At 43.5% G+C, this 21,100-nt stretch overlaps 1 protein-coding gene across 1 annotated transcript in view; it reads right to left on the bottom strand.

The window, feature by feature from the left end:
• The window catches only part of RRAS2 (RAS related 2), a 42,786-nt gene extending 21,928 nt beyond the window's left edge, over positions 1-20,858 (bottom strand). Inside the window, exon 1 of the mRNA XM_039552781.1 lies at positions 20,615-20,858. Coding sequence (XP_039408715.1) covers positions 20,615-20,719 — 105 coding nt within the window. The 5' untranslated portion in view covers positions 20,720-20,858. The remainder of the gene's footprint in view (positions 1-20,614) is intronic.
• Positions 20,859-21,100: the final 242 nt, after the last annotated feature.

Here is a 21,100-nt window from a genome sequence, read left to right as displayed (position 1 = left end):
ATGTTCAGGCACCTTAATAAAGTTCATATGATATCACCAAGAGATGCCTTTTCACCCAGCTCTAGTATATACAATTACTTTATTAATACACGATTTGCTTACATATATAAGTGCCAAACAGGGACTGAACCCAAAGAATGAAAGCTTCCAGAAGTTTTGATCATACCACTTGTTCTGCTGCAAAACAGAAACATTGAGATGACTCTTTCAGACCCAGTAACTCATTTTATTTACACTGCCAGATCATTGTAGACATTGATAGCAATACACTAATTCCTGTCCTGTGGGGTTTTTTTCTATTACCAGTAAATTCCACGGAATTTTTGAACACCAGCTTGGACAATATCCAACATAAAAACATTCCATTTCATTAGCAAAGTCTAGAGTGCTTTATTTTTCAAAGATTTGATGACTGATCATTAGAAGCTAATTATTTAGGAAAAAGCTATAAAATAGCACTTATACCTAATAAGAACTATTGCATCAAGATGATAAGCACAGCTCTAATAGCTTTATTTGCCCAAATTACATATTTATTCAACTCCAACCTTTTGGCCTTAGATTAGACTGTCTAGACTAATTTTGCAGACTACAGACAATTACTATTATCTTTAAGTTTGGAAAGTGTCATAACCAGAAGTGTCAGGAATGCTGAAATTACAGCTGTGTAAGTGTTATTTAGCCATCTATTTTCATTAGCAAGGCTAATAATCACTAGCCTTCCCCCCAGATCCTCACCCAACTCAGTAAAACACATAGCAGTTATCCTGGAGCATGACAATTTTAAATGATAATGAAATAACTGGTTGCCTACCCATGAAATAATGTACTCCTTCAGAGTGTGTTAATCATTCAGGAGTGCCAGCATCAGAAGCTGCATGGTGCATATATTATAATAGTAAAATATGCTGCAAAATCAATTCAAATGAAAACACACTGGGTAACTTTCCTTCAGAAAAGGGTGTCTGAACAGCTTGCAGGGGGCAAGCTATGAACAAGAAATTCATGCTAAAAACTCCAACAGCAATAACATACTAGACACACATTTCTAACACATCAGTTTCTAAAGTTTTCCACACACCACAGTGACAGGGCATGAAAGCCACACCAAGCCAGGCTGATCAACCCAAGGCCCACTGGTCCCATGCTGCAGGCCCAGCAGCTCAGCAGTCGGGAGTACCCAGGTTTTTTTTGCACATCCATATCAGTCATCAATCACCCTGTAGTCTAAGATGGAAATGTGCTTTCCACCACCCAAAACCATTTCTCAGAAGTTTGTGACTAAGCAGCAAAACCCCAGAAAGAAGGAGAATTTGCACTGGTCAATAGGTGGTTTTTTTCCATGTGATCTGTACTTGCAGATTTGGCTGCTCTGAGCTGGGCCAGCACCTGGGCTCCCATAGGGACCAGGAAGGAGAACAAAGCACTTCATGCCACTCACTCCCAAATCAGCAGCAAGCTCCAAAACCTTCATGTCCCCTGTGCCAAGTGAAGTTTTTCAAGAGATTTGAATTTCAGCATCAGATTTTTAACCCAGAAAAACATCAAGGAGAAGCACTCATAACCTCAGTTTGGGATTTAGAGCCAAACAACAAAAAGCTTAAGAATACTTTTTATCATGCCTCTAACCTAAGGTGTCAGGTTAACTCACCTAATTGTGAGAGTGACAAGGAAGGAAGGGGATCTCTTCCAAGGCAGGGCAGGCTGTGTAAGCCTTTTCACACTAGGGACAGTGTGTTCAGACCTTCCTGGCACACAAGGCTTTGTTTTGTCTGACTACTTGGGCACAGTGTTCAACAGATCCGATTCTGACCGATGGGAAGAAAGAATCCAGACTTAATCATTGTAAACTGAACTCAGCAAAGCAATGTGGTAAGTCATTCCACCTTTGGAGCAGGATGAAGAAATCCTACCCCATCTGAGCAGAGAGATACCCAACACAGATATTTCAGGGATGCTGGCTGACCCGAGATCACGATGAGGCATGATGCCTGTCAGAAAGCACAAGTATATTAAATGAAGGCTAGTCTCACAGATGTGGACACTGCTGCTTCAGAAGTAATTGTTCAAATTAATAGCACTATCCTAAAAATTTCAGGTTTCTGGAAGAACAAAAGCTTAGAAATCCAATGCATGGCGTGCAAGGAGCCTGCAGTGTGGACTGGTGTAACTGAAACAAAGTTTCAGCTGGACAAGCCACTTTGGAAAAAGCAATACAGAGCATTTTCCATCACAGATACCAGGGGAGTACAATGCTTCCCTTTCCAGCCTAATCAGTGCTAGCATAGAAGTTTAATCTTAATGTCCTTGAAGAATGTCTTCATAGTCTCTCCCACTACCACCAGCAGCAGATTTCAAGATCAAAGGTTATTACTCCTTCCCACATGACAACAGCGTAACTCAGCCTGGTTTTCTCATCAAGTGGCTAAGGCACAGTACAGTGCACAAGGATTGTTTACAACAGGCTATGTAGCACTTCATTTCTGACTTTTCAGAAGCAAAGCCATGTCTACTGGAACTTCTACATTGCAGACAGACTGTTGAAGTTCTTAGAAGAAACAGAGGAGGTAATAGAGAAAGTTTTATCCTAAATATAAATAAAAACAACAAGGAAACCCAAACCACCAGACTCATGGTTGGGAAGACATAATTTACAGCTCCACTCCATGTTTTGCATCAGTGTCCCACAAGTCAACCCAAACATACTGTCTTGAAGAATCTCCAGACCCTGCACTCAACAGCACAAGAATCAGTGAGCTCACTTCTAAATCAGCACACTTGCAGAGTGAGGCACGAAGTTTATGTGCAACCCTAACATTGTCTGTGCACCTTCTCCAGAATCCACACTGGCTTATACTCAGCTGAAGAGTATCAAACAGGGCAGTGCCTATTTTTCCTGAATTATTTTACAGCATGCATGAAGTCACATCAACATCAGAATCACAGAACAAGCAAGGGGGAGATGCTTTCTGGGCAGAAGATGCATGGATGGCCATCCTTTTGTTCCACCATGCAAGCACCACACAGAGGCCCACCCCAGCAGCGTGGCAGACACGAAGCCAAATCATTCACAACAGGAATATTCACTAGGGAGCTTGAGAGAGGCAAGTTCCTGAGTAGCATTATCCTCCTAATTAGTCAAGGCTTCAAAAGCATAGTGTGACCAATAATGTTGCAACTTACATATGGGGAAATGTGCACAGGGTCAAATTCCAGGAACCAGAAGCTACTGAGTGGTTTTACCATTGCTGATCCTGACATGTGAGTAAGATTTCATAGCACAGAACTGGTTATAAGCACTGTCTTGCTAAATTAGCTTGTTAGCTGACCTACAGGGAAAAGGAAGAGATCCTAAAGCCCCAGTAAGCACAATTAAAATGCTCTTAAGCAGTGCCAGAATTTTCAGCCTCAGCAACTTCAGATTTTGAAGTCAAAAGACTGTCAAATGGAAACACATTTTTGTCCTCAAATTTTATTAAAAATGCTTTTGCCCTCAGTAGTCAGTCTACATATTTAAGCAAGTAACAATTTCCATCCAAAAAAACCTTATTTACCAGCAAAACATTTGGTTGTACTAAAACCAACCACAGTGCTTCTTCCCCTTCACCCTTGCACCTGGGGATATAGTACCACTCTTAGTCAGCATCACCCCACTCACAGGGCATGGAAACACATAGAAATCTCAGAGGGAGTTTATCTTTTGCTTTGAATTATCATAGGCACTGCATGGAGTAGAAAAAAAGAGAGATAACTAACATTAATTAATATATATGGCATTGATATTAATGTTAAGGATGTTCAAGAAAAGACTGGATGAGGCACTTTGTGCCATGGTCTAGGTAACAGGGTGGTGATCAGTTGAAGGCTGGACCTGATGATCTCAGAGGTCTTTTCCAGCCTAATTGATTCTGTGATTGTTAGATGAATATTTTACATGACATTTTGAGTTGGAGGACCTACGCAGGTGGATGTTAATCCTGGCTTTTGCACTTTTAGAGTGCGTATATCCTAAAAGCAAGTACTGTTATACCTCAGTGAGAATATAATTAACCCCAAACCACGTGCTCTTATAACTACAGCAAAAACACCAAACACCTGCTGTAAGGGACCATCCTCATTCCACTAAAACCCAGAGATACAGCACACTCAAGATGCATGTTGGGAGACCTGTTCTAATGTTAACATCTACTTCATGCCACAAACTAGTTTTATGTGCAAACACCTACTTTCACATTTCAAAAAGCCACATCTGTGATGAACCACATCAAGAAACTGCAAGCAAACATTCAGCTGGGGTGCTACACAATCAAACACCACACACAGTCAACAAATGTTTCTACAGTATGGCCATTTATGGTAGCAGTAAAGAAGGCAAATGAAAGATTGGAGCAGTTTTACACCGAGCACCATCACTTCCCACAGTGGAGCTGATTCTAAGTAACAGATAAAAAACATGATTTGTATCAAACAGATACAAATTTGTATCAATACAGATACATTTGTATCAAATCATCTACAAGCAATCCATCCTTATTTCAGGAATTCACAATTTGAGCTACAAGCATTTTCTAGAGTCACATAGACCTTAGGATCACTGAAAATCTTGGATTAGTATTTTCTTCCCCAACATCCTATTTAGCAGTACATTAGAGCAGGTTCCAGAATAGTTCTCTACCCATTTGTGAGTGAAGTTCCTCCAAGGGGAAGAAGAGTTTAAAAATCAAATTAAGAGCAAACACTTCTCATTCAGAAGCACATGAACTGCTGAAGGGAAACAGTGCCTAATTTCCTTCCAGAGCTGGATGCTCAGGCTGAACCTGAGCTCTCCAGTGGAGACCCTTCCTCATGAAACAATGGGTATTGTAATTCCTTGTTTGAAGCACAAGTGCTCCATATACCAGACCCAGCCACACATGCTCAGACAGTTGTTCTCCACTCTTGGTTCTGTCATCTAAAGCTTGTAAACACAGCTTTCCTTAAGTAATTGGGCAAGCAGATTAATACAGCAAACAGGGCTTCAACATCAAAATGCTCTTCCTACAGTACAGCAGCAAACTCTCTGAAAACTATTAAATGCATCTACAGAACATGAGACCATCAAGAGCATGCAAACCTCCATTGGATCTAGAAACTTTCTGCACTCTTCCCTTGCTCTTCACCTGACCCTCATACTAAAAACCTCAGGGGCCCCATCTGTGCTGCAGGTACACAAACCCTGACAAGATGGCATCTCTATAGTATGGCCTTTGCTGGAATCCCAAGGCTTAGCAGACCAGGCACCAGCAGAAAAGAAAGACCTTTGGCTGAGGGATCTTGCTCTGTCACATGCTTTGCTTTAGGGAAATGCCCCATCCCAACTAGAAGAGGGCAGAAGCAACGTCAGACTACACACAATACATCGCCACTCAATCCACTTCAAGTGCTTTTCTCATCCTTTTCTGAAACTGTAACGTTCTGTGCTTATTTAAACAGATGGGAAGCCAGTTTTCTGTTGCCATTTCCTAAGAGGAGCACAGCTAAATCTTTGGAGTCGCCCTGGTTATGTCCACACCAACCTTCAAGAACAACTCTCTAAACAAATTTCACTCGAATAAATTCTTCTCTCTCTCTCCTGCTACTCCTGTTCTGACTAAAACAATCCAGTAGTTTAGCAGGCTTTCAAGTTTTAAGGGAAAATTAGGAAGGCACACCCACTGAAAATGCAAAGAATTTATTTTTCTCCTACCCTGTTCTCACACTGACCAGTTTATTGTCCCCTCCTCAAGAAGACTGGCAGGCTTTGGGATTTTTAGATAGTTGAAGGTGTGAACTTAAAAACTAAGGGTTCAAATTCAGATACTTAGTTCAGTAACAGCATATAGTCAAGATCTGCTTCGGGGGTTTCCAGCAAGGTGATTTCCCTTCTGCCCCGTGTGCACTCATTCTTACAAAGAATTTACATAAATTCTCAAATAAACTTGTTTTCTAAACTTACAAGCCAGCCTGCACAGAGCAGCCAGACCACATGATTTTTACTTCATTTGCATTAGAAGATACAGGCCGACTTCTCTGTACATTATTCTTTTATACAGACATCAGCTGAGGAGAAAAGCATCATTATCTGGAAAACAGAGGTGCACATCAGATGAATACAGGTCATGAAAAGCACTGGTACACATATTGTCTAAACCACACACAAGGATGATCAAAGGGAAGAGGGACAAGGGCTGATGAAAAATTATTTGATCATGCTAGCTGTATTTCTCCACTTCAGACACGCTGGTTCCACTAGCAGCTGCTGTCTCTCCCTCTGATTTTATGATTACTAACTTGTAACAAATCTTCAGTGGAGTAAGCTGCCTTCTCCAGGACAGATCCTGCGAACAGCCACTGCCACAAAAGTAACTCTAATTTGTTTATTACTAAAATATTTTGCCTTGAAAATTATGTTAGACCAATATTCTTTAGGCATATAGAAAGCTCAGAAAAGAGGGTAGTAGTATGAATTCCATAAACATCACAGAAAGTATTAGATTTCTCTACAGTCTAGAACCAACTTGCAAGGAAGATCCTTTTTGTTTATCATCTTAACATGCCAAATGATACTTACATGCCACAATCAGCCACACTATGTTAGTTTACAGTCTTTCAACTTGACAAGTCCCATAAGGCTTTCCAGGAGGGGAGCCATTACTCCTGACATGTAGCTCTTTGCTGCTCTTACTTGCTTTTTGCTTCTCTCCAAAGCAATCCCTCCATTCCTCACTTCATTTCTGGAGGCCACAATCCTGCAGAGGCTGATTCTAGAGTGCAGAAGGCACAGCACAAGAAGGACTTGCTACCCATGCAAAGAGCGAGAAGAAAGAAGACAACCCAAGAGCTTTTGTAGCATGAAATGCAGCAATTATAAAATCCACAAACAAAAACATTAGAAACAAACAAAATTCAAGTTGTTCTCTCTGCAAGTGAGTTCACACTGACAGGAAATGAGTAGCTAAAAAGTAAATTACCCAAGCCCAGTTCAGACCATGTACAGAAATAAGGAACTCATAGCAAACTAGCCAGACTCACTACATGCCACAGTCCTTCTGTACTAACTCGTAACTCCAACCTCTGCTAACCTGCTACTAACAGGTTAACAGCATGTGAAAAAGTGGCTTTACCAGACATCTAGTAGGGAAGACACCTTAAAACATCCTGCCTGGAACACAAGAACATACTCCATCACCTAAAGCCACTCATTTTCACTAGGAAATTCATCTACAGAGCAGCCTCTAAGTTCAAATTGCAATGTACTGGTCTGACAGGCACACATAACAAAGTACCATCTCAAATGAGTAGAGAACATCATAATTTGATTGCTTTCTTGAGCAAAGAACTCCTGCAAATGTTTCATTTAAAGGTATAAAGAGGCAGCAGTAGAGCAAATGCCATCTTAAAATGTGTGAGCAGTATGCAAAGCCCTTCAATTTGTTTACTTTCAGAAGGCAGCTTTAGAATGCACGGGGTTTGATCAGAGGGGGGTTTTTGTTGGCTTTTTTTTTTTCTTAAAAAAAAAAAACAAAAAACAAAAAAAAACAACCCGACTGCTATTTCCGCTCCCATATTCAACCAAGTAGAGATCTTGTGGTTAAGGCATTCAGTGAAGAGAAAACAGAGTGTGGAATGCACAGGCAGACAGCCTTCTGCACCAAAAACCACAGGAAAGCACATTAGTTTCTCTCCATTTTTATAGATTAGGAACAGGTTCTTCAACTTCATCATACTTAGAATAATAGGCTATTCAGATTTCCAGTAATCACAGGTGAAGTCTCTGGACAGGCAGTCCATCAGTGTGACAAGCAGAAACCCTTCAGAAGACATTACCTTCTTGTTGCTTAACTTGGATGTAGCAGAATGTGAACATACCTCTGATCACAGCATTAGCACCACACAGCTCTGCCAGCTTTTAACAGGCTGCAAAGCTGATGTTATTCACAAAGACAGGGTGGATGCTACCAATTAAAGGCAAGTAGTTTCTCTTTTGAGCTTTCTTCCAGCATTAGAAAGTATTTTAATTTAAGTCATAAGTCTTAGAAGACTCATTTCCTGTGCATGTGTTAAACTCAACCTTTCATAATGACCAAAACTCAAGGCTGCCTAGAGGGACCGTATGTGTTACAAACACGTGGAACAGAATCAAAGCTCACTAATGCATTGTTGTTTTTCGTGTGTATATATATATATATACACACACACACTTTTTTTTTTTTGACCAGGAAAGCAGAGTTATAACAAAGTCCTCTTCAAATAAGTTTTGGCACTGACAGCCTACATGCTTCAGGTTTAGGAAATGACCGTCAGATCCTGAAGACATAAAAACAAATCTGGGGATATCTTCCTGGGAATAGCAGTGGCAGCCCACTGCTGGGAGAGCAGGCAGCCATTCATCTGCAACAGCACACACTTCAAAGCACAGGCTGGAGGCTGACAAAAAGTCAGTGCTCCAACTTGGACATGTTTAGTCAGCAATAACAGAACAGGGGGTTTTGTCCAGGAGAAGAAAGTAGCACGAGTCCCTTTCCATATATCCATCATGTATTTGCTGGACTGAGGAGAGACTAGAAGTATCTTAATCCATTCAAGGAAGATAAATAACTAGGTGAATAGTGCTAGGCAGTCACAGTAGCACCTCATAACTCCTAGCACAGGGGAAAAGCTTTTAAAGTTCTCAGGCTACTCAACTGGCATGGCATTAACTCACATACAAAATAGCTACCTAAAGTACATGTGCTGTGGGGAATTTTTTAACATAAGTTGTTCAGCTGGTAGAAAACCCAGCCTCAATTATCTAGTCTGAAGCAAGTGGCTGCAGTTTAAATTATTCATCTTCTGAAATCACCCTGAACAAATTCTTCCAGATCACCACCTTCCCTCACGCAGGCAGGCAGCCAGTGTCTTTTACAGAGGAGATTAGCTCAAGAGATGCAGGGCTTTTGTTTATTTTCTTCACAGTATTTGTAAATGGAAGAAATGCACAGAAGATAGAATTTCAAGGTGCAACTTTAGCTCTCAAACAAAAAAAAGAAAAAATCAAAAACTCAAACCTCAAGTGAAATCCCCAATTCAATTGGATTTTAAAACCCCAGGCCACAATTCCAATAAACAGACACCCAGATCAGCACAGAGCAGATTATTTTCAAATTCTGCTCTAAGTGAACAATTTTATTATCAGTTTCCTTTTTTGGGAGAAGGCCTCTGGTGTGTCAGTTGAAATATTCAAGCCCTCCCACAAAACAAGTCAAAGCAGCTAAGGAGGAGGGGAAGCCACTATTAAAAATGTGTGGAATGTAACCTACTCGGCAGAAGGCAGATAATGGGACAAGGAAGTCGGCTACTTCAGATCTGAGGCTCTTTTCCCATACAGTCCCACCAACACAGACACTGGGCAATTTCAAATTTACAAATGCTAGCAAATTCTATCAACTTTCGTAGGATACACATGACTAAAAATAGTTTAACAGACACTGAATCCATTCTAATGTGTGCAAAAACTTCTAGACAGCAAAAGGAAAACATGTCTTTAGCTACTTCAAAAGCTGAGCTTTCAAGTGTCTTTTTTAAATTCAAACAAGTTGAGATGTCTGCAGCAATCTATTTGGGTGTACTGCTCCAGCAAGACAGAAACAAAGCAGAAACTCTGCGTGAGACAAAACATTTTCTATTGTTAGTAGATTTAGGTCACAGATACAGGAATTCAGAAATGCTTCAGGTTTTAAACATCCTTGATGAAAGTAAAGCACTCAATTTAAAATGTCTCCTTGCACTAAGTAATGTTCTCAGGACAGATCAAAGAGCAAACCCACTGCCAGGCAGTCTCAGTGGTCTCAGAGATGTGCAGGCACCTACTGCACCTGGACCAGCCAGAAGACCACAACAGCTCGAAAACTTAAGAGCTGCCTTTACATTACAAGCTGAGCCTGAAAGAAGTCAAACCTCTTGCTCCAATCCAGTTGATTTGACACAGTCTGACCTCTGAGAGACTTCAGCTGAACACCCTCTTTTCAGAGAGGGGGGACTTGCTTGTCAGGATTACACACAGGGGGCCTTTCACAACTCTCCTTGTGCCCTCTGCAAGAGGAGCAGCCACCCTCAGGTCTCAGCCTGCACCCCGGAACGGGTTAACTTCCCCCCCATTGCACAAGGCTGCACCCAGTTGTACACACATCATCTTCCGTGGTTAACCTGCTGCAGAAGCGGCTGCCTGGCCCATCCTCCCCCACCACCCACCCTGCCTGCACAAGGGTCATGCCATGACTCTGTTAGTCCACATGAGCTACAGAGAATTTTACCAATTCTACCTGGACCTTCGTGATCCTTTCCACAGCATCACCCCGAGGCTGACGCAGTATGACAGAGCAAGTTACAAACCACCTAACTGCTAGAAGCAGAAGCATCTTAAATTACATTACAGCAGAAGGCCTGGTTTGGATGTAAAATTTAATCCTAAAATCATGCTCATGAAGTTACAGTGAGCAGCCTGACTCCCTTCTGATGATTTCTGGATGATTCTGGAGTGCCCCAGAGGATTAAACCTCCCATATTCCAGGTATGGCATGCAGCTTAAACATGCAGTTATTGCAGCAATCAAACCAGACAAGAGCTTTAAGGTTCAGCACTCCTTCAGTACGTAGTGTCACTTGTACAACCCGAAATAATATTGTCCCAACAGCTAGAGAAGTAGTTAAACCAACTGAAAAGAGCTGGAAGCACAAGCCACCAACCCAAAGCTAAGTAGACAACAGCACTGTGGGTTGATGACAACCTGCTAAGAGCCAGCAATAAAAGTAGCAAGGCAGGACATTCAAAGTGGTTGGTCCACTGGATGCCACAAACAGAACAATTTATTTCTAGAAACTAAAAAAAAAAAAACAAACAAACAAAAAAACCCACAAAACAAAACAAAAAACACAAACCAAAAAAAACCCCACCACAAACATCCCTCTTAAAGGCCCTACAGAGACAGAAATAAGATTATCTCCACAGTTTAAATGGTCTCCTTTAAATACTCTCAGATGGTAAGACAAGGCACAGTTGGTTTAACTTCGCTGAGGTGCTAAGAAGGATCTTGGCCTCACAGGTTCACTTGTTCACTTTCAAATTCAAGGGTCTGGAAAACGTTTATCATGGCATACACCCACCAGACAAAGGCTTCAGAATTCACTGCAACACTCCAGGAGTGCTGCTGAACACAGGAGGATATTGCCTCCACCCATGGTATCTTGAGAATTCCCAACAGGATTCAAACCTGCTTCACAAGAAGGGGGAACATCAGTTAAAGGAAAATCAAAGTACAGGAAATCAAAGTGATACAGCACGTATGGGTGCATCTTGGAAATCTCTCAGGATGTGGTCAAGATTCGGGTAACATAGTTTGGGGTCTGAAGGGAGGCAGGAGAATAGGATGCAAAGGCAAGGATGCTGTGTTTCTAGAGGACTTCAAAGACAAGCCGCTAGGAAAAAAATCCTGAGGAGCAACTGAAATTGCAAGATGAAGTTAAAATATACTCATTATTGCATTCTCAGTAATACTGGGTCATGCAAAGCCAGAAACCATTTAAATACATCACCATTTCTTTATTGGTTTTTGCTAATGAAGGCTTGTTGGTGTAAGCTAGTAGAGGAAAACACTGTATGCTTTTTTAGTAGAGCTGGCAGCACATATACAAGTATATTATAGACAGGTACCTTTTTACGTGATTATAAAGCACCTTCTTAAAAGGAAAGAAACACAGAAATATTATGAACACACAGTTAAGAAACTCCCTAACTCAAGCAGCACGTATTACTATAATCCCACTTATTTTCCCTGCATAGAACAAGTCTAATAACAGAAGAAATTTAGTAGATCACTTTCCTACCCAAAGATGCCAGATTTTTCACACAGATTTATCACTGGCAGCCTACCATTTCATGGTCTACTTATCACATATGAAGCAAAACACTCAGATTTGCTTGCAGGTTTATAGATTTATGTCTGCTTAAATGAGGAATACTGAAGATGCTCTGCAATATGAGCTGGGCATGTTAGTTTTGCCAGAAGAACTCAAAATGGTAACGAGAGTGATTTTAAAATTTCTTTTCCTAGCAAATATAACTGGTGACTCAGCATATTATATCACTACAGTTACAGAATACTCTGAACAGGACTGGAAAAATAATTTGCTGGTAAGTTGTGTGGAAGCTCAAGTTTATTTTCTGGCTTAGAAGACTTGAGGAAAGTGACACATTTGATAGTTATTAACGTGTGTACCCACAGCTAATCTGCTGAGGAACAATGCTCCTCATAGGTCCCCTGAATAAAGATCTTTGTCGAGTACTTTGCCTGTGAGTGTTACACTAATTTTTTTCTTCAACTGCACCATTTTTATGTGTCAGTGCTAACTCTAGTTAATTATTAAAGCACGCTGGTCCCAGCAGTCAGTACTTTATGCTATCTTTAATAGTGCCCTTCTGCATACATTCCTATCGCCTGAACTCATTCCTATCGGGATTCACCAAAAACTACACTTCGCTTTCTGCTCACAGCTGAGAAGCTGGTGCAGGTCTGGTTAAATGAGCTCGCCTGCCAGATGAAGTTGTTTGCAGAGCTGCACAGTGAACCAGACAGGGTAACTGATCCCGGGTAAAAACATTCCCTGGTTATTTTTAACTCTGATGGCTTGCGGAGTTTTGGTGAACTGGAGGGAGTAAATAGCTATAATAGCAAACTGCTGTGACAGCATGGGTACCTTTTGAACATTTCTCCTTACTTGTAGTCCTAGCTTATCAAATTAAACCTTCAATTACAGCAAAGCCCTGTTTCTTCAGGCTTGAAGAACAAAAACATTTCCCCAGCCTTGTGCCTTCCCACTGTCAGTCCCTTCTAAAAAGCAAACAATCAACTTGCCCTCGCTTTCAAGGCCCTCCAGTTCCCCATCTGCACCAGCACAGCCCTCATGGTCACATATGCAGCCCTCACTTGCCAACTGCAGCTCTGGGGAGCTCCACACAAGCCTCTTCCAGAGGCACCTTCTCCTTTTTCAGTCCTTCGCGGGATTTCACATGAGCACGTGCATGTGTTACAAAGATTCACCAGGAACTCCACCATCCAACAGGATCTCCCTCTGTTAGCAGAGCTTATGGCGTTTCCCCATGTGACCAGAGAAATGCACACAGGCCTCCTCAGTAGCCCTCACTCAGTCAGGTTTGAGGCTCTGCGGAAGTCCAGGTTCTCCAGCCTTTCCCATTCCAGCAGCAGATTAGAATCCCTGACTTTGCTGCAACAACAGCTCTTGCACACAATGCTTGATTAATCTCAAGATCAAGCACTTCAGACGTGAATACGTGACCTTCTTTAACTTAACCAGGCCCAGCCCTGGCATGGCAGTCCAGCCAACCCTCTTAAAAACAACCTAGTAAAAGCAAGCAATCTACAAAAAAGTAATTTCAACCTCTCCAAAGTTCCATCCAGAAGTGCCACTGCGTATCAGGAACTTCACACGCTGGGATGTGACCAGCTTAAGTACATGCATGGTGAAAAAAAGTAAGAAAAGGCAAAGCAAATATATTAAGCAAACATCCTTTGTCTGCTATCTACTTTGAGTAATCAAGTTATAAAGAGAGGAAAGAAATATTTTCTTTTGTGTTACCTGCTCCCATTAAGCGCCCTACGGGCTATCCCAAACCCAAGCTGCAACCACACTTAAGCCGTGAGACGGAACATACAAAATAGCAAAGAACAGAAGATAAAAAAGAGACAAGAAAAAAGTTGTTCACAGTCTCAGAGCGTGTCTTCGTGAAGGATACAGTTCACGACAAACAGAAAGGGCCTCACTCACTGCCCAGACAGAAATAATTCACTTGGGATCTAACTAGAAATTTGTAGTAGCTGGCTACCACTGCTACCTGTCAGAATTTCAAAACAGAACTCCAGCACCTTCATAAGGCAAACCACTTGCAGGCCAACACTGCCTAAGTGCATTGTTTGCAATTAAACTTTCCAATCTGGTTCCCTTCTACTCCCCACAGTAAGAGTTTTTCTTGGTTGTTCAAAGTTACATCCAGAAATCTTTGGACATGTCCTATGCAGAGCAATAAGGTTAAAAAAAAAAATAAGAAGTACCAATTGCAGGCATGATTTCTGTTTTAATGCTGGTTTTACATACTTCTTGAACTAGAACAAGAAGTGGTGCATTTATCTGGTTCCATTTTCCTTCAACAGTGCCTTATGACCATAATTGAAGACAAGACTACCAAACCAGTGCGGTTAAGCCACCTGAATTGTTGGAACAAAGGGAGAAGTTCTCTGCTTGTGTCATACCAGTCTAGACCTGCAGACTTACTAATTTGGGAAGGTCTGCAGCAAACCTAGCTTCCTACCAGCCAGCCAGAAGTCTGCTACATTCCACTTCTCGAAGCTGGTATTTATCTTCGGGTGCCTCAAGGAGCTCAGTCACAGCTTCTGTGCCGGGAATGCTTTCGGTAAGTGCGAACAGGTTGCACAAGGTATACAAACATGAGCCAGTTAGGGCATTCCAAACTCTTGGAATATAAGGGCCCTACTTATAAGAGCCACCCTCCACCACCACTACTGAGCACTGGAATTCAGAGCTCCAGCCAAAACCAGAGGCAGGAGCCTCTCCCTCTAGTACAGGAAGGAGGCACAGGGGTAGGAGGCCAGCGGCTGCCTATTCATCCCCGGGAGTGCAAAGGGCACGCCAGGCAGTAATCTGGGAAACTGTGCCAGGACTCCTTATGCAAGTGGCAGTGGAAGACAACCTGATAACCAAAAGGTACGTCAATATTTACTCACTATATAAGCAACCGCTGCTAGGAGCTAACACACAGAAAGGTGCTTTCTGACTGCCACGTGGGTGAGGTTATCCCAAAGGAATTTCACTTCGGAAAAAAACTGTAAATTGCTTAAAACCAGAATGGTGAGTATCTCAAAACTTAAGCACTGCTCCAAATTTATGCCAGCTTTTGAACCCAGCTCAGCTCTACCCTGTGTGTGCACTAGTACAAGGCATGACTGCTGGATAACAGGATTCATTATGCCATTGCTGGCTATACTGGAACACTGACATGCAGCCTGAGGTTTCCTGCTTGCCTGCAAGGCAAACCTGAAGTCACCTACTACATTCCCAGGCAGTAGATCTGTAACCAGAGCGAGCCCAACCTTCTGCCTGGTAGCAGTGTTGCAGGAAGCAAGGAGCCGAGCGGTTCAAGTTTCACAAGAGGGGGGACAAGCAGCCCTTATTATTCCAGGTGACTGCATCACAAGTGCTTTGTTTTGATTAGGATTTGTATTTCCCACCTTTAACCTCAACAGATGTTGATGATCAGTTGCTCCTAAACTGTATTTTGTCACCTTGAGTTACCGTAAGGAGGCCCCGGGCTTTATCTCGGTGTGAGCATAGCGGTCCCAGCGTAGCCCCGCGTGAATCCGCAGCCTGGAATTCGTGGCATTTTATTCCTTTGATTTGCTTGTGTGCTTACTCCAAAAGCATTTTTTGACGGTCAGTGAGGGTTAGTCAGAATACCCAGAAACTGTGGAGGGATTTGCACATCCCGAGTCCAGCACAGGGAAGAGGGACACCAAGACATTAGGGTCTGTCAAACACCCAGCACGCCGGCTTGAACACCAGCTGCACATTCAGTTGTTGCTTTTCAATCTACTTTACTACTCTATTTTAGAACTTGAAATTCATATATAGAGCATAAAATTCAGAACAAGCCATTTTGTTGCCCAACAGCTATTTCAGAGATAAAAGACACTTTGAGATAACCCACCTTTGGGTTTATTGCTAGTTAATGAGAACTAACAGTCTTGTGAAAGTAGCAGCTTGGAAAAGGAAAGGAAAGAGGGGAAAAAAAGTCTGAACAACTGCTCACCCATCCATCTGCAAGTCATATGCTTGCTTTCAGACAAAGTGTCTGATATTAAAATTCAAGAGTCAAAAATCTACATCCAACTCATTTTACTCACTAGTTAGTGGAACAGTAAGCTCAGCTCCAATCAGAACTTGTTACTGGCACTTTAAAAGCAGTAGGAAAAGTATTTTCTTTTACAAACTTGGCAGTAAGATTTGAGCTTGTAAATACAGCATGAAATCAGTACACAAACAAAAAACTCCCAAACAGATTTTGTATCACATAAAGCATTTCAGCAGTTTCAAACACATTCATGCATTAGCACAGGTAACATTAAGCTGACTGACAAACTGAGCTCAACTCAGCCACACTGAGTTACATCCAGACAATACCATCTCAAGCATCTGGTGACATTTATTAACTAATACATTCATGTTAAGTCACCAAAGTTTACTCAGTATGCAAAACTATACCTGTCACATCACAAAAGACAAGCTGTAGATTTACAAAGAGGAAAAAACAGCAGGACAAGTAAGTTTATCAATTCTGATAAAAAATAGACAGTATTCTGCACAACAGACTTCAAATAAGAAAATATTAGTGGCTTTCTTGCTGCATACTGCTAAAACTAGCTGTACATTGTTTAATTTTGGAAAAAAAAAGAGAAGCATGAAATAAATGGCAACTGCAGATAAAAAAAAAATTCAGAGGGTGATTAGGTAGTTGCTAGGCTGTATTCCCTTTGAGCAAGGAAACCTGAATATTACAAAGGGCTGAGTTACAAGGGAATGTGGGGTATTTTGTGACAGACCTCTGCATGACAGCTGGAGAAAAGCTATTGTGGCAACAGCTGTGTGCTCTGCACAGCTCATACTCCCAAATACCTCAGCCTGCTAAGAGGCCAGTTAACTGGCTGCAATGCATTTTAAAAGTTTTCTGCCTCTTGGGATGCAAGCATGATGGATTATTTGTGTATGTTTTCAATAAGAGAAGGAATGTTTAGTTCTACCACTTAGAGTTTTACAAAATGCTGTGGTGTAACGCTGAACTACCATTCACTGCTGCTTTCCTAGAGTTTATAGCTGCAACATCCCATTAACTCTCCTCCACAATTAAAACATCTTCGCTTCCTGTCTTACCAGTGCACAGGCTCAACAGCAGTAAGTTCATCTATCATATCCTGATTTAAAGGAAATGATCTGATATTTCCAGGATGAAATCCTGGCCCACCAACAGCAATATCAAGTTGTGTTTACCTCCCTAGAGGAAGAATCTTGAGGAACGTGCTACTCATCTAACCACTGAAAACTTTGATCTGCTAATTTGTACTCTAAAGTTACTCCAAGGTGTCAGATGAATGCCTGAGAAGCGAGCCCAAGATCACAGGCAGTTATACACAAGTGACCAGTTACACCTCACTTACTCCTGCACTGCACTAATTAGCACAGCGAGGCTGAACTCAGGACACCAAAGAGCTTCCATTGTAGGAGATGAGTTTGCTCACTCGGCCTCCTTACAAACACGTTGTTGTTTCAGGCCAGACTGAGGCACAACAATCATCAGGAACTGATACTCTCACACACAGGACAGCAGGCACGGGAGCACTTTGCACTGCCATTTACCTCGGTCACTACTGCTCCTGTAGGAATGAATGCTCTCTGCTTCCCCACCATCATCTAAACAAGGCAGGGAAGCACGAGCTGTGCAGAGATCCCAGAAAGCTGGCAAAAGAAAGAAGATTAACTGGTGGTTCTTACAACCTCACTTTCTCATGTTTCCCCTTGTTTTATCTGAAATCAAGGCAGAGTGTTCCCATCTTCAAATATGAATCCCTTGTTGTCTTTCAAAGACACAACGTCAATCATGGCACATGGTTCCTCATGATATCCTATCACCACAAAAATCTTATTTACTGGAAAACAATCCACACTGAAGTAAAAGCAAGAACAGCTGTACTCAAGTACTGATTTACTGAAAATTAAATAGAGAATTACAGGAAAGCAAAACCAAGTGTAGAAATATTTGCTAGTATCAGTAAGAAAAAAAAGCTTTCCTTTTTAAGCCTTAAAACTCAGTTGGTGACAGCCTTATTTTAAACACAAGCAATAAAGAAGCAAAAAAGAATTTAAATCCTCCACTGACATCAAGACCTGTCATGTAGCAAAAGCTAGTACTGATCCATGTCTTAGTGAAGGCCACTACACGTTTGTCAACTTAATCCCAAGAAATTCCAAAAATGAAGCATGTGACTTGCTTGTAATCAATTTTAAAACAACTTGGAGCAGTTTCTGTGCAGCCTTAAAAGACAAACAACGTATTTGGCAATACACTCGCCGTACAGAAACTACCCAAGTGCCTGCATGGCAAAGCACACACTTGATAACATCACAGCTTTAAGAGCTCAGGAAGACACTGTGGGATATACATAGTACACTCAGCCTCATCTCTTTATTGTCCAAAACTACATGGCAAGCACGGAAACAACACAAAACTCTAAGGTACCTGAGGTACTGCCCAGGTCTTTATTTCCTAGCTATTTTTCTTTCATTTTGTTTTGGGTTGTCTGGGGTTTTTAAAGGCTGAATTTTCTCCTAAACTTCACTTTGCAGTGGCAAGATTTTATCTCAAGCTAAAGCTGCCGAGAGGGCAAGAAGATGGAGATAACTTAATGCAAACTGACAACAAGTTGTTTTGAAGAATTCACCCTCAACGTGTCAGCTTAACACCACGGTGCTGTTCCCTCAACACTCTTTCAAAGTGAACTATTTATTTTTCTGCTGTTAATTTGAAAAGATCCTTATATGTGACAAAACAGACACAGGTTCCTCTTTTGCAGATATTTGCTGGAAGACAAGTGTCAGTCACAGCACTTGACCCAAAGCTTGTATTTATATATCATATAAGCTCAAACTTTTAGTTTAAAGAATAAATTTCTACAAGTACTCAAATATTGAAGCTATCCAGTACTCAGCAGAACCTCACTGCTCTTTAAAAAGATGGATATACCAAAGCATCAAGTGTGAGCTTCACTTTTTTTCCTCCTTACATCTCTAGTAGAAATTACAGCATTTTTGTTGTGAAGTTAAAGTTATCCCAAAGCCCTTAATGCTGCCACGGAATCCAGAAATCCACTCAGCAGCATTTCCCAAGACAGCAGCATCTCAGAACTGAAGCCAAATCCAGCTGCACACATTACTGCCACAGCGAGACACAGGCAACACCACCTAAAGCAGCAGTGCCATGTTTGAGTGAATGGCGCCCTAAACCAGCTGCAGAAAACTCAGGGTTTAATGATCTCCATACATAAGCAATGAGGAATTCAATCCACACACGGAGAGGACTACAGTTACTCCAGCCACATCACCTTCAAACAGACCAACCAGCCAGTGTTTTACCAAAAACTGACCTGCCGTCTACACATCTGACAAAAGACACCTGTACAACCCATCTCAAAAAACGCCATTCAAACTAATTTCCAAAGAACTAATTCTCCCAAGGTGTCCCTTCTATTAATGTTCTGTACAATACTGGGTCTTACAAGCATTCAGTACTTACCCAAAAATTCAAAGTACTGTTTTCTATATAGCTACTTAGTTTCTATGTAGCTACTTTAAGCAGAACTTAAAGTCTCAACAGAGTAGTTGAGCTAATGAACACATGGATGTATGTGTTAGTAAAAAAAGCCACTGAAATAAAGAAATAGTCTATTTCCTATCAGATCACCCGTTCTAACAAAATACTGGTTGCGAACATCATTGCCCCAGTCATTAAAATACAAGTCTGCTGTCAAGCAGCCCATCTTAAGGGTAGGTAGAGCATTACAGCCTCTCCTCGGCGGAATAAAAGAAAACAAACAAGAAGCCATGCTCTCCAGATTTGTTGCTCTGCCGTCAGCAAGACCAGCAAGCAGAACGCAAGTAGTTGTCTCCTCCTACCACCATAAACAGAGGTAGAAATGCTAACAGCAACAGGGCAGAGGATGAAAATAAGTAAAGGAGGTACGGCTGAATTCGTGGCGAAACAGTAAAAAGGGCTCTTCCTCCTAAGACTGACACACACCCTTTGTATCTCCTATTCTGGAGTGCTTTTTACTGAAAATGAATAGACGAAAAAGTTCAATTGTCTACAAGTTGCAGGATCAACAGCAGGCGCTCAGAGGGGCGGTGGGCGCTGGCTGGTCCCAGCTCGCACAGCGTGCCCCGCCGCAAACACCCCTCCGCTCGGGGGGAGCTGCGGGAGCTTCCTGGCCCCTTGCCGGGCCGGCACAAGATGCTCAGCCCGGGGCAGCTATTTCGGAGCCGGACGCCGAGTGTCACCGCTCCCCGGCCGCGGCTGCCGACCGCGCCTGTCGCTTCCCCGGGCGGAGCGCAGGGCCGGACCCCGCCCGCGACACCGGAGCTGCCGGTCCCAGCGCCGCGGCGGCCCCGGAGCCCAGCGCGCCCGGCCCAGAGAACCCCACCCCAGCGGCGGCGCCCGGCGGGCCGGGGGCGGCGTCCGCCCCTTCCCTCCCTCCAGAACCTTCCCGGGGGCTCGCACCGGCCCGGCCACCGCCGCCCCGGGCCCCTCAAGGTCACGCCGCCGCCTCCCCACCCCGGGCTTCCCGCTGCCCCGCCGGCAGCATCCCGCGGCGCCGCCGGGAGCTGCCGCCCGCCGCGCCGGCTCCAGCCCCGGCCCCCCCGCGCCGGGCAGCGCCCAGGCCCCGGCGGGCGGAGCGCTTCCCCCGGGCGCCGCGGCCCCTCACCTGGATGAACTGGATGGTGAGCGCCGACTTGCCCACGCCGCCGCCGCCCACCACCACCAGCCGGTACTTCTCCTGCCCCGGGCCGTCCCTGCAGCCCGCGGCCATGGGGGAGCCGAGCGGGGCGATCGCGGCAGCGCCGCCGCGGGGTCCGGCGCCTGCCTCTCTCGCTGGCGCTCTCCTCCTGCTGCTCCTCCTCGTGCCGCCGGGGCTGAGCAGCCGCAGGCCCCGCCGCGCCGAGCGCCGCCAGCAGCAGCAGCAGCAGCAGCAGCAGCAGCAGCAGCAGCAGCAGCAGCAGCAGCAGCAGCAGCAGCAGCAGCAGCAGCAGCAGCAGCAGCAGCAGCAGCAGCAGCAGCAGCAGCAGCAGCAGCAGCAGCAGCGCCCGCCGTGCGGTGCGGTGCGGCAGCGCCGAGCGGAGCGGAGCGCACAGCACCGCCCGCCCCCGCAGCCAGGGCGCCGCGGCACTAATGGCCGCCGGGGGCGGGGCCG

This window comes from Corvus cornix, chromosome 5 (genome assembly GCF_000738735.6).
Source record: "Corvus cornix cornix isolate S_Up_H32 chromosome 5, ASM73873v5, whole genome shotgun sequence".
NCBI lineage: Eukaryota > Metazoa > Chordata > Aves > Passeriformes > Corvidae > Corvus > Corvus cornix.
The sequence above is the reverse complement of the archived record's forward strand: the minus strand, read 5'-3'. Positions and strand labels throughout refer to the sequence as shown.